The 12,610-nt window shown below is 38.6% G+C and overlaps 1 protein-coding gene across 1 annotated transcript in view; it reads left to right on the top strand.

Annotated features, from left to right (window-relative positions):
* The window catches only part of LOC106167283 (ankyrin and armadillo repeat-containing protein), a 25,076-nt gene extending 12,466 nt beyond the window's left edge, over positions 1-12,610 (top strand). Inside the window, exons 8-23 of the mRNA XM_087013263.1 lie at positions 406-453; positions 1,583-1,787; positions 2,193-2,401; positions 2,938-3,042; positions 3,586-3,999; positions 4,338-4,431; positions 4,672-4,822; positions 5,177-5,330; positions 5,712-5,873; positions 6,311-6,540; positions 6,797-6,955; positions 7,936-8,053; positions 8,495-8,801; positions 10,691-10,743; positions 11,828-11,956; positions 12,366-12,610. Coding sequence (XP_086869389.1) covers positions 406-453; positions 1,583-1,787; positions 2,193-2,401; positions 2,938-3,042; positions 3,586-3,999; positions 4,338-4,431; positions 4,672-4,822; positions 5,177-5,330; positions 5,712-5,873; positions 6,311-6,540; positions 6,797-6,955; positions 7,936-8,053; positions 8,495-8,801; positions 10,691-10,743; positions 11,828-11,956; positions 12,366-12,469 — 2,642 coding nt within the window. The 3' untranslated portion in view covers positions 12,470-12,610. The remainder of the gene's footprint in view (positions 1-405; positions 454-1,582; positions 1,788-2,192; positions 2,402-2,937; positions 3,043-3,585; positions 4,000-4,337; positions 4,432-4,671; positions 4,823-5,176; positions 5,331-5,711; positions 5,874-6,310; positions 6,541-6,796; positions 6,956-7,935; positions 8,054-8,494; positions 8,802-10,690; positions 10,744-11,827; positions 11,957-12,365) is intronic.

The following is a 12,610-nucleotide window of genomic DNA, read 5'->3' as shown; positions in this document are numbered from 1 at the left end:
GAAAATCTGACCGTCTTCCAGAAGACCCAGAAGATGGCCTAAATCCGCCCCTGTGACATGAATATAAACACTGAGCACCGTCACTTTCACTTTGGATTCACATCTTGTTTATAAACTTTGATATCATTCATAAGACTGAAATGTTTCAGAGATGATGTAAGAATCTTTAACACATGAAAATAGTCAATCATCAGATTTTAAGTAAGAAATATTACGGCTACACATGAGAGGCATTCATTGCCAACTTATATGCAAGTAAAGAAGAGAAAAATGCTTAATGATATTCATATATTCACATATTTAAGCATTTTGCAAATGTTCTAAGTCATGATTAAGCCCTGGAGAATTTAAAATTAATGTTCAAATGTAGTTTACTGACATGGTAATAATTATTTTCCTCACAAGGACTGGAGGTTGGAGAAGGAACTCCAGGCGTTTCCAGAGCCAACGAAGGTATAACGAAAACGTGTATGCATGCTGAAACCCAACAACACATAGTTCCAGTGAAGACTTTTGTTGACCATGATTAACGATTGAAGTAGCTTAATTAATTTGCATGCTGGTTGTATTGGTTAGAATGCGTACTTCCATGTATGGTGCTATATTTAATATTTAACACAGCTGTTTTATCAGTGTTCTTTTACAGTGTCCCAATTTGCTGATACCTGTATGGGCTGTTATTTTATTATTGATATTATTATTTTTTTATTATAATATTATCCCAAGTTTTTAATTGGATTGAGTTATACCAAGTGAATTGATCTTAGTTGTGGTTAGGATATATATAACCATTTACTATAGCTCAGAATATTCAGTATTGATGATACTTATCTGTTACCTTAGCATGGCAGACATAGAAATTAAACATGCATGCCAGCCAAAGCCTTTAAATATATTAATTTCATTTTTTTTTTTTCATTTATTAATCAAAGTAATCAACCCTGCACTTATTTGTTTACAGGAGTGTTGCACCGAGTGAAGTTTTTATTTGGTATTGTTTCACAAAATTAATGCTATTTTTCTTTTTTGATGAAAGGAGGTATTGCAGTTCATTGTAACAAAATTGAAATTCTATATAACATAGTGACATTGAAATAAATTTAATTCACATTTTTCTTTGATGTGCAATTTTGAGTCAGTGATAAGTTTGTAGGGCATTTTTTTTTCTTTTAGTCAAACCATCTCCTGGCATAAATACAAGCTACTGGTTTACATACAAATTGATCGTATGATTTTTTTTTTCTGCAAGGTGTAAAAAATCAAGGAATATGTACCTTGTATAGAACTATTGTTAAACCTGGTCTATTCTTTTGGTCCATGTTGAAAGGTCTATTCTCAGTATGTCCAATGTTCAATTCTATCAAATCCAGGCATGTACTTTTGGTTCTCAACCTGTAGATTTCATTCCATTTCATGCCAGATACTTAATAATGCATGCTACAGCAAATTGATGGACAAAACTGTCAAACTGACAAGTGAAAAAAAAAAAAAAAAAAAAAAAAAAAAATCACTTTGTAGTATTCAAACTATCACTTTATTAGAATACCTGTATCAGTTATTTTGGAATACTTGCCCTTTTCAGGTCCCACTCCCCTCCATCTTGCAGCCCGTTGCGGCTCCCTGGATGCCGCGGCATGCCTGATGAGTATGCCGTTCAGTAACCCTCTCATCCATGACAGCATTGGCTGGGCGCCTGTGCATCACGCTGCGTTCTTTGATAACGCCCCTGTGTTACAGCTGATGATCAGGAGGCAGCCGGCTCTGCTGGAGTTACCAACCAAAAATGAGTGAGTTCTGTTTGAGGGATAATGTATAATTATTAAGCCTAATGAAAGTTTCTCAAAGAAATTTTACATCGGGTTGCAACCAGATGTGTCATTATATTTGGCATGTACAGTTTTAAGAAATGGGGACTTATTTCAGTCAAGCAAAATTATCACCACATTGATCAACTTTTTTGCAAATGCTTAAAATTTACAAATGTACTTTTTAATTATTTTTTATTGTTATAAAAGTTATTTGAAAAATGATAACATTATATAATATTGAATAATATTTTAATGTTAATGGCTATGGAAGTAGAATTTTATAATAGTATTTAAAAAAGAATACTAATCAGGATCATGATCAATGAATAGGTTTTACCTTTTATATGAATTGATACCATCATTACTAAAATTTCAACCTTCCAGTCTTCGATCCCCTCCCTTGCTGCTGGCGGCAGGTGCTGGGGCACTGGACTGCGTGATATGTCTGATCAACCTACAAGCTAAGATCACAGCCTGTGACTCCAACAAGAACAACATGGTTCACCTGGCCACCCTCAAACTACACACACATGTCCTGGAGTGGCTGATCAAGTGGGACAATAAAGAACTGCCCGTATGGGACTTACTCGTAGGTATGTTGATTAGTTGGTTTGATAGCTTGTTACCATGGCAACTGTGGTGTATTTCAGACAACTTTGGACTTCCTTGGAAACGGAAAATTTAAGTCAGTGTAACTGCAACCTTTGTACTGGTCTGGGATTCAGTCGTATGTGGGTGGGTTGGTTGGTTGGTTGGTTGGTCAGCTTGTTACCATGGCAACTGTGGTGTACTGGTGTATATCAGTCAGCTGAGGATTTCGTCAGTAATGGTTGTAGTTGGCGTAACAGTAACTGTACAATAGTGTACCGGTACAGGGGAGAAGCAGACTGTTTTATGAACAGATTACAAGGATTTTCAGTTATTATATTTGTTGTTGCAATTTTTTTTTTTTTTTTTTAATTGCAATGCTGAAATTTATGTCTTATTAAAAATGTTGACAGCATGAGCAATGGGTGGGATAACTGATATCTCATGATCAATTAACCCATAGAAAATAGGAAGTAAGTACAGACTGCATACTGCAGACCGAGGTCTGTATTGGAACTCTCTCTCTCTCTCTCTGTTCTAGGAATGATGAAGAATGAGGACATCAAGAAGAAAGACAGTGCTGTGAAGTGTATGGAGACTTTGTCTACCTCTGATCCCTTACACTGGCAGTCAGTACTTAAGGCAGGTAGGTACATTTGTTGTGAAGTGTATGGAGACTTTGTCTACTTCAGATCCTTTACACTGGCAGTCAGTACTTAAGGCAGGTAGGTATATTTGTTGTGAAGTGTATGGAGACTTTGTCTACGTCAGATTCTTTACACTGGCAGTCAGTACTTAAGGCAGGTAGGTACATTTGTTGTGAAGTGTATGGAGACTTTGTCTACTTCAGATCCCTTACGCTGGCAGTCAGTTTTGAAAGCAGGTAGGTACAGGTGAGGTATAATGTAAAGGTAATGTCCAGGAATTTTTCAGATGGTTGTTGTTGTTGCATTAAGTTTATTGGTTTGAAAGTTAAAATTGAATCCATCTTTGATCTACATGTATCTGGTTGCAGTGATTTTTTTTCTAATAATTGTACAAGAATATTTCATTTTCATTGACAGTATAGTAGACAAAATGCTTAATTTTTAAAAGCGGTTCTATGTAAATTAAGGGAATTATTTGGTAAAAATTGATAATAGTAGCATCAGACAAGTGTGATATTTAAAATGTTTTACAAAAATTACAGGTGGTGTTTCTGCCCTGGTGGAATTGCTCAAACTCGACAACGAAGAAATCCAGGCCGTTGCTGCGGCTACATTATGCAACATATCAGAACACGAACCAATCAGGCATGCTCTCACAACTGCTCAAGCTGGACCAATCCTCATCAAGCTCTTATCCTCCCCTGTGGATGACATCCAATCCCGTGCTGCGATAATATTATCAGACTTGGCGTGTGTCGATAACAACCAGGACTCCATAACGGACCAAGGAGGCATTCAGCCATTGGTCAATTTATTGGACTCAGTGCTTGAGGATGTGTTGGTGAACGCAGTGAACGCGATCCGTGTGATGTGCACAAATAATAACACCAACCAGTCGTGTGTGGCGGAGTGCGGAGGCATTGAGCCACTGGTGGAGTTCCTGACTGTCAACTCAGGTGATAGCTCTTAGCAAAATGTCAGGCCTGCTGCAAATTTGTAGAAATATTGCAGCAAACTGCAATTCGTTCTTGCAAATGTGCTGCAATATGGCTGCAAATCAGCAGCAATTAATTTTTTTTCAAACCCCTGCAAACGTGTTGCTACAAACCTTTAGAGAGAGAGAGAGATTACATTTGGGAGAGAGAGAGAGAGAGTGATACATGTTTCATATGAGAGAACAGGGAAAAGAAGGGACTTCACCTATTGCATTTTGACGTTTCATATTGCAGTATATTTTATTATCTTTTAAAATTCAGCTAAAATTTTTGACTATGTGTGCAACTGAAATTTTCAGATATTCTTCAAGCTGCGGCATCAGCCGCCATTGCAGCTCTTTGCCGTGGACATCGTAAGAACCAGGATGCAGTAGTGGCAGAGGGCGCAGTCAGGTGCTTTAAATTAAATCATAAATAAATAACCCTTATCTTATACATAACAGCAACAGATCTAAAACTGAAAATGAGTTTATTTTTGTTATAACTTATTCAATTCAAAAATTTACTTGTTTTATTATTAGATCTTCATCTAATATAAAATGCCTGTGAACATGTAAAAATAACCTGTCTAGAAATGGAAAGTAAGTTTATTTTATCATAATTAAATTCCGTCCATGTTTTTATGAACTGTAGGCCATTGGTCAACCTGATTAAGGGGCGTGGCAACATCACAGTGCAGGTCAAGGCCGCGGCCGCAGTGGAGGCGTTGGCTGAGAACAACCCTCCCAGTCAACATGCTTTTCTGGAGCTGGAGTGTCCTAAAGTACTCACCAAGTTCTTTAAGGTTAGTCTATCTCTTGAATATATAATTAATAAAATTTATAAATATATACTTGAATAGTAAACCCTTTAATTGTTTTTGTGATAGTGAAAATGAGAATTTAAAAGCACATTTTTTTTTTCATAACAGTTTTGGATAGAGTGTATCAAGCTAAATTTGCACTCAAGTCAGTATAAATTTATTAAATAAATAATTTTGTCTTTGAAAGCCAAAGTTATATATGAATTGTGTTCCTTTAGAGATTTACGAAAAGAAAATGCTGTCATTTAATGTGTGTGCAATAAAATTGTAAATACAAAATCAGAAAATTGACGTTGAGTTTCTGTAAAATAACTGTTCTAATCACAATATCCATAGGTGTGGTCAGTATCAGTGAAGGAACAGGGGGCCACAGCACTGTGGGCGTTAGCTGGGCACACCCACAGACAGCAGAAGTTTATAGCAGAGAGGATAGGTGTTCATCAACTCATTGAGATGTTGTTGTCTGGGTCTGAGAAGTTACAGTTTGTAGGTATGTGAGATGCTTGAATTAGTTTCTTTTTGTTAATCCTACTACATTTAAAACCAGTAGATGGGAGTATTTCGTTAGGCATTTGTCTTGGCTATTGTATGTTAATCCACAGTTATTTTGCATTCTATTATAAGGATTTAATTACAAGCTATGAATGAGTTATTTGTTGTGGAATTAAAAAAAAAATAATAAAAAAAACTACGAGTGACTTTTTTGCAGTCATTCCTTATAACTTTCTAGACATTAGCAACATGCAAGGTCTGAAATATTTTATGGCAGTAAAATATGACAAAAAATATTTCATGTTGTAACTTATGACAAATATGAAAAGATATATTTGATTTAACACCTTGAGTGAAAGTCATGTTAATAAATTATAAGGTTGCCGAGCTGTGATTGCCTTGAGCAGAGAAAACATGGACAACCAGAGCAAGATGACCAATGAAGGCGGCATCTCACCCCTGGTCAGATTGCTGCGGTCAAACAACACCACAGAGAGGGTGCTGAGACAGGTCATTGAGACCCTGGGAACACTGTGTGTGGGTAAGGTGTCCACTCCAAACACCTTGATCTCTCTCTTTTTCTTCTCTCTCTCTCACACACACACACACTCTGACACTCTCTCTCTCTCTCTCTCTCTGTCTTTCTCTCTCTCACTTCTCCCTTCCTCTCTTTCTTACTCCCTTTCTTTCTCTCTCTCTCTCTCTATTTCTCTTCCTCTCTTTCTCTCTATTTCACACACACACACTCTCTCTCTGTCTCCCTTTTATTCACACTCTCTCTCTCTCTCTCTCTCTCTCTCTCTCTCTCTCTCAGGCATACGCAGACAGACCTATATTTTCTTTTAATTATAAAAAAAAGAAGTATGGGTGACATTTTCGTTCACTCTTATCATTTATTGATACTTATTTTATTTATCTATTTTAAAGCATTTACTTTTAAAATATTGGCATTGAAACATTGCTTATATCACCCTCCAGGCGTTGCCCACAGAAACAACAAACTGGTGCAGAAGAAGATAGCAGAAGAAAACGGCATCAGTATCCTTGTGAAGCTCCTGGTGAAGCCTCCGTCTCCAGACATCCAGGTGGAGGTGGCCAACACGCTGGGATGTATTGTGCTGTGTAACACGGAGAACCAGGAACTGCTGAAGGCAGAGACGGATTTCAAGTTCAACTTGCTGCTGGATTTGCTGGTGTCCAAGAAAATGGTAATATTTTATTTTATTATTTTTTTTTTTAATTAAAGATCAGCAAAAACCAGTTCTTACCACTTTTGACAGTTTATAAAATTAAAATCAAAAGAGAATATCTCAAAAGGTGCTCCCTGACCCTAAGTCGAATCATTAAATTCTTTAGACACAAAATCTCCTCTTTAATCACTAGTTGTTTAGTCTCTGCAAAAAATTGAAAACCAAAGAACATTCAGTGTGAAAATTATCTAACATGAGGTATGGTATATTTCAGAATATCCGCCTGAAGGCAGGCATGGCGCTGGCTGTGTTTGCATTTAACAACACCCCACAGCAGTATAACATCAGAGAGGCGGGCGGCATCAAGTACAGCTGCTTTAAAGATCTGCTGGAGAGTGACAAAGAGGACTGGCAGGCATTTGCTGCCTTCCAGGTACTGGCAGAGATTAAGTGTGTGTGTGTGTGTGGGGGGGGGGGGGGGGTACAAGGAGGACTGGCAGGCATTTGCTGCCTTCCAGGTACTGGCAGAGAGTGTGTGTGTGTGTGTGTGTGTGTGTGTGTGTGTGTGGGGGGGGGGGGGGGGGGGGTACAAGGAGGACTGGCAGGCATTTGCTGCCTTCCAGGTATGGCAGAGATTGTGTGTGTGTGTGTGTGGGGGGGGGGGGGGGGTACAAGGAGGACTGGCAGGCATTTGCTGCTTTCCAGGTATGGCAGAGATTGTGTGTGTGTCTGTGTGTGTATGTGTGTGGGGGGGGGGGTACAAGGAGGACTGGCAGGCATTTGCTGCTTTCCAGGTATGGCAAAGAGAGGCATGGTTGTCTGGGTAAGGTAGGGTGGAGATGAGGGGCTGGTACAAGGAGGACTGGCAGGCATTTGCTGCTTTCCAGGTATGACAACACTGGCAGAGAGAGGAGAGGGGTTACCTAGGGTTGGGGTGGGGTGGGGGGGTGGTACAAGATGGACTGGCAGGCATTTGCTGCCTTCTAGGTATGACAACACTGGCAAAATAGGGGGATTTACCTGGGAAAGGAGGGGTGGGGACTGTACAGCGAGGAGTTAAGGCATACTTTGCTGCATTCCAGGTACTGGTAGATAGGGGGGGGTCTGGGGACGAGAAGGGTTGAGATAGTAACACGAGAATGGTCAGCATAGAGTGTGTGCTGTTTTTTAGGTATGACAACACTGGCAGAGATGGGTTTTACCTGGAAAAGTTGGTGGCGGTGAGGGAGCACAAGGTTAATGAATTGGACCAGGGCAAAGAAATTGAAGGGATGGAATATTGGTCAGAATGAATCATTTTTTGTATGGCAACTCATATATGAAATGAGTACCAAGGAAAAGCAATAATATTTAAGCCAGTGAATTCAGTACATATGTCACATTAATAAAATTTTGAATATTTTCCTTCCACAGATTGTGGTTCTGGCCAGAGTGATAGTGGACATAGACCAGGTGACGCTGACCGCTAGAGGAGTGACCACACTGGTCAGACTGCTGGGGTCACATGAACATAATACAGTCATTCTGGCAGGTATGGCTTGACCTTGACCTACTTATTTTGATGTCTTAACCTTGATCCTATCTCTGACATCTGGACTCTGTTACTTATTCCCCCTATAATGCTATTCTGATTCAGTTACTTTACTACACAGCCACACACAACTTTGTTTTCGTTACTTCATCAGGTGGTTAATGTCAGCCTTGACCCCATTCATTAAATGGTTGATCTACACTTTGGTCCTGCTCAATTAGATGACCTTAGCCTTGACCCTGTTACTTGACCACTGAGCCTCCTGTCTTAGCTTTGTTACCATTTTCCAAGTGTCCACTTCCTAACCCATTCACAACCTTCACCAGACTTGACAATTGCAATGAATAATTCAGATTTGTCGACAAATTCCATTGTATCCTGTTCCAGTACTGTCACTTGCCTGCATCTTTACTCACACCTTCTCTTCCCCATGTCTTCCAGGCAGCTTCATGGCCAGTCTTGCCCACACTCGCGCAGGGATCCCAGATGCCATGATCACCTCTGGCGCCATCAACCATCTCCTGGAGCACCTGTTCTCTGACAGCGAGGAGGTCCGTTCGGCCGTTGCCTGTGCTCTGGGGTACCTCTCCTTCAACAAGACGGCAGCGAGGGCGCTACTTGTGGCCTGCAGGAACCGCCCCAAGTATTACGACCTGCTCATGGACAATATTGGGCTGAATCCAAAGATCAGCGCTGACTTTGTGGATGATTTTAAGCGAGCTAAGCTGGTTGGGCTGCCATCGCAGAGGTACTGTAGTTTGTTCACGAGATGTCTATTTTAATGATGCTTTTACCTTCTATTACTTTACAAAGTTATTCACATGTTTTTTGTTGAAAAAAAAATGATATATTGATAGCTAGAAAGTCGGAAACTTATCACATTGGCAGTGTATGAAATTCAAGGAAATTACTTGCCAGACCGCCGGGCAGGTAACTCTGAAAAGTTACCAGCCCGGCCATGTAGTTACCTGCCCTATTTACGATAACCCCTAGAGTTAAGAGAGGTATGCTGAGGGGGTCTAGAATGCATTCTTGGGAGAGTAATTTGGAAATGAAAGGGCAATATCATGCCTTATGCATGGAAATTTAGAAATTGTTTGGAATTTCTACTGAATGATACCTTGTCAGTGTTGGATTTAGAGGGATAGAGGGGCTCCTGACGCCCCCCTTTTAATTTCTGTAAAAAAATAACTCACCTCTTGAAATAAGATTTTCACTAGTTGAATCATAGTACTAAACCATACCAAATGGCACTATTCACCATCTAAAATACCAAAAATTTTCAGGGCCCTTTAGCAGTCGGGGGAGGGCGGGGGTAGTCAATTCAGTTTATGTTCACCTTGCAGGCTGTCTCATTTCTTCGTCAATAATTTATTCATAACTTTTATTCCGATTTCGTGATATAATTTGATCATAATTTTTGCTTTTTTGTATAGCAACAAGTATGACCAAAAATATATATATATATTGTTGTCAAATAAATCGATCTCTGTGCTAACAATAAAGAAGAAAAAATTTAGCACGTAGGGTCCCTTTGAATATCGCTTTTAAGCTTTAAAAAGCGGTCGGGAACGGTCCTGCACGCTAATGGCCCATAGACAGTCCTGTATCTCGAAAGCATTGCTTATTGAGAATAGCTATATATATCACATAGAGGCTACAATATCATTTTTATATGGGGCGAGTATGGACGAGTTATTGGATCGAGATGCTTGCGCTCGGTCGCAATGCGTGATACTTTCGAGTTACGGTTTTACGAAAAAAAAATGTTGCCGCTCGACTAATTGCAAATCGAAGTCACCTTTCCATTGGTCCCAATTTGTTCTCTTTCGTTTGGTTCTGTCGTAATCTTTGTTAGTTTTATTTCTTTCCTCAATTGTTTTTCTTTTGTGAACTTCTCTATCGGACTTGATAGAATTTTTTCATTTTTGACAGCCCAAGATGAAAGCACGTGGGAAAAGAACTACATCTGACGCACGGCGTAAACTCGTACGTTCACTCATAATTTTGGGATTCAAATTTTTTGTAAAATTCTCCTTTTATTTGCCTCCATTGCCTTTATTACTGTCGATTATAAGCACTTCATGTACCTATAAGTCGATTTAATCAATATCATAACTTTTTATACTTTCACATTTTTATTACTCTCAACCTACAAATTGCTACTCGCGGTATCTCCTCTACACAAAACAATGACGTAACGTTATCTGCTGTGCACTGAAGCTGGTTAAGAACATTGTGCCTCGTTTCAAATTGTCTTTCAACTTCATATCACACAGACAGAACTTCGAAAACGAGGCCACTGAGAGGGAGACTGTTAGTTACATTTCGATACGAGCGTTCGATTGCAAGCTATGGTTAGTTCTTTGCTTCTATGAAAGTGGGTGAAAACAGTGAGTTTATTTGATATTTTGCTGAAATCGCTTGTGAACATAGACAAAATAAAAGGTGAAAATAGGCTGTAAAAACAGCCAGCCCGTCGGGCGGGTAATCTGCAAATCTTACCCGCCCGGCCTGAAAGTTACCAGCCTCGGGCTGGCGGGCAGGCGGCCATTTCATACACTGACATTGGACATATTTATTTTATTTTTTTAATGTTAATTTTATTCATTTATTTATTTTTTTTTAATTTTTCAGCCTGGAAATTAATGGAGGGCCTCCCATTATTCCTCACAACATTGTGAGAGATGGTGAGTAATTTTTTTTTTTTTTTTTTTTTACAATTTTAGATTTATAAATTATTGAAGTTTTTTTAACAGTTTGAACAATACATTTGTAAGTTATTGAAGTAAATTACATACTTGCAAGTATTTGAACTCATTTATTTATTTCAGCTATTGAAACAGTTATATGGATAGTGTGAAAAGGAAAAAACAGTTATTTTATATGAATGATGAGCAAGTTTTAACTTAAATAATCTCTGTGAAAAGTTTGATAGAAGTGCATTGAATCTATTTAAAATATTTTTTCATCATCATCTTTTAAATTATCTCGCTCGCTCTCTAAACTACCACATGTACAGGATCTAAGCTAAAGAAAAACTTTCGGCCCACTAACTTCTATCGGCCGCCCAATAAAAAGGAGATAAAAGCTGAGCTCGAAACTTGCCGCAGCTTTCCTTTGCTGCATACTAACATGGCTACTGCTGATGCTGGGTAACATTGTTGATGTTGTCACCAATGCGGCAGCACTGTTACTGTTATTGCTACACCTCACGGAGTCACATCACCTTATAGTGACATTCTTTCCTTTATGTCAGAATTTTTTTTCACTTGTTACCATATTACACTGTTAAAACCAAATCAATTCTGACCTATAAATACTGCAGTATGATGCTAGAAAATCTGCCACTGGTTAATTTGGGCATTTTTCCAATGTTGTACTCTTTTTATGCACTGTTGCTGCTGTCACTGATGGAAACGTTGATTGCTGTCAACATACATATATACTCCCATTTTGACCCATCACAACTTTTTAGCACTATGCACTTCACAATGTTTACATTCTCCCAGTTAAAGATGTGAAAGTTTCCCACATAGCCAGTTGTAGGATCATTTAAACGTGTTAATACAGGTCGAGGTTATGTGATCAATTACGTACATATCAGAGTTAATTGAAAAAAAAAGTAATTATTGTTAAGGAAGAGGTAGACTCAAGCCATAACTTTATTTATAATGACATCATGTTAGAACTCAATTAAAATGGTCAGGTAAGAACCAGCTGCATGCTGTCACCTATACAAATAGATAAATGTTATGTAACTTGATATTTCAGGAAACAGACCTTACACCACGCACAGCTTCCGTCGTCCTCCCCCAAGTTCCCCGCCATCATCAGTAGGACGCGCCAAATCCGCACCCGCACTTCGCAACAGGACCTCAGCCCTTTCGGCAGCGCAAGATGGTGAGCAGTTCGATAATTAGTTTTGTGCATAAGTATTTTAGCATGTTTAGTAAATAATTGATTTTAGTTAATATATGTGATGAAAAAAATTGTGTGTAAGAATTGTTGATTTTGTTTAAAAGTTGATGAAGTCGTAAAAATGAGTTTGGTCTGTTAGAATTTTGGGTACAGAGTAGAGTTATGAATTTAATGCTTATGACCATTGATTTTAGTTATTTTTGTCACTATTTATTTATCATATTTTCACTTTTTGGTTATGGGATTAAATTGTATTTGTGATTTGTAATTTAGAGAAACAGCAACAGTAGTTGTTAACCAACAAGAGAAACAACAGTTGATATAAAGATACTGCAACTGATTTACAGTTGCTTAAGTATTCTTTTTAACTCTGAATTTTAAATCTTTTCAGGAAAATCATTTTTAAGTAAGCGTAGTGGCTCTCCAGTCTCTCCAGAGAGATCATCCAAAGCAGTGGGCGCCATGAAGACATCGATTGGTGCCTGGAAAAAATGACGACTGTTAAAATATTTGACAGTGTAAATATTTTAACGAAGGCCAGGGAAAGAGACGGATTAAGAAAGAACATTGTACAGGCTATTTATATTATTGTTGGTTTGCTGCGTGAGAGCTGAAGTTGGGCTGGGTTGTGAAGGA

The sequence above is a fragment of the Lingula anatina genome, chromosome 5, assembly GCF_051362555.1.
Source record: "Lingula anatina isolate TDL-2025a chromosome 5, LinAna3.0, whole genome shotgun sequence".
In the NCBI taxonomy this organism is placed as follows: Eukaryota; Metazoa; Brachiopoda; class Lingulata; order Lingulida; family Lingulidae; genus Lingula; species Lingula anatina.
This window is presented reverse-complemented; position numbering and strand designations above follow the sequence as displayed.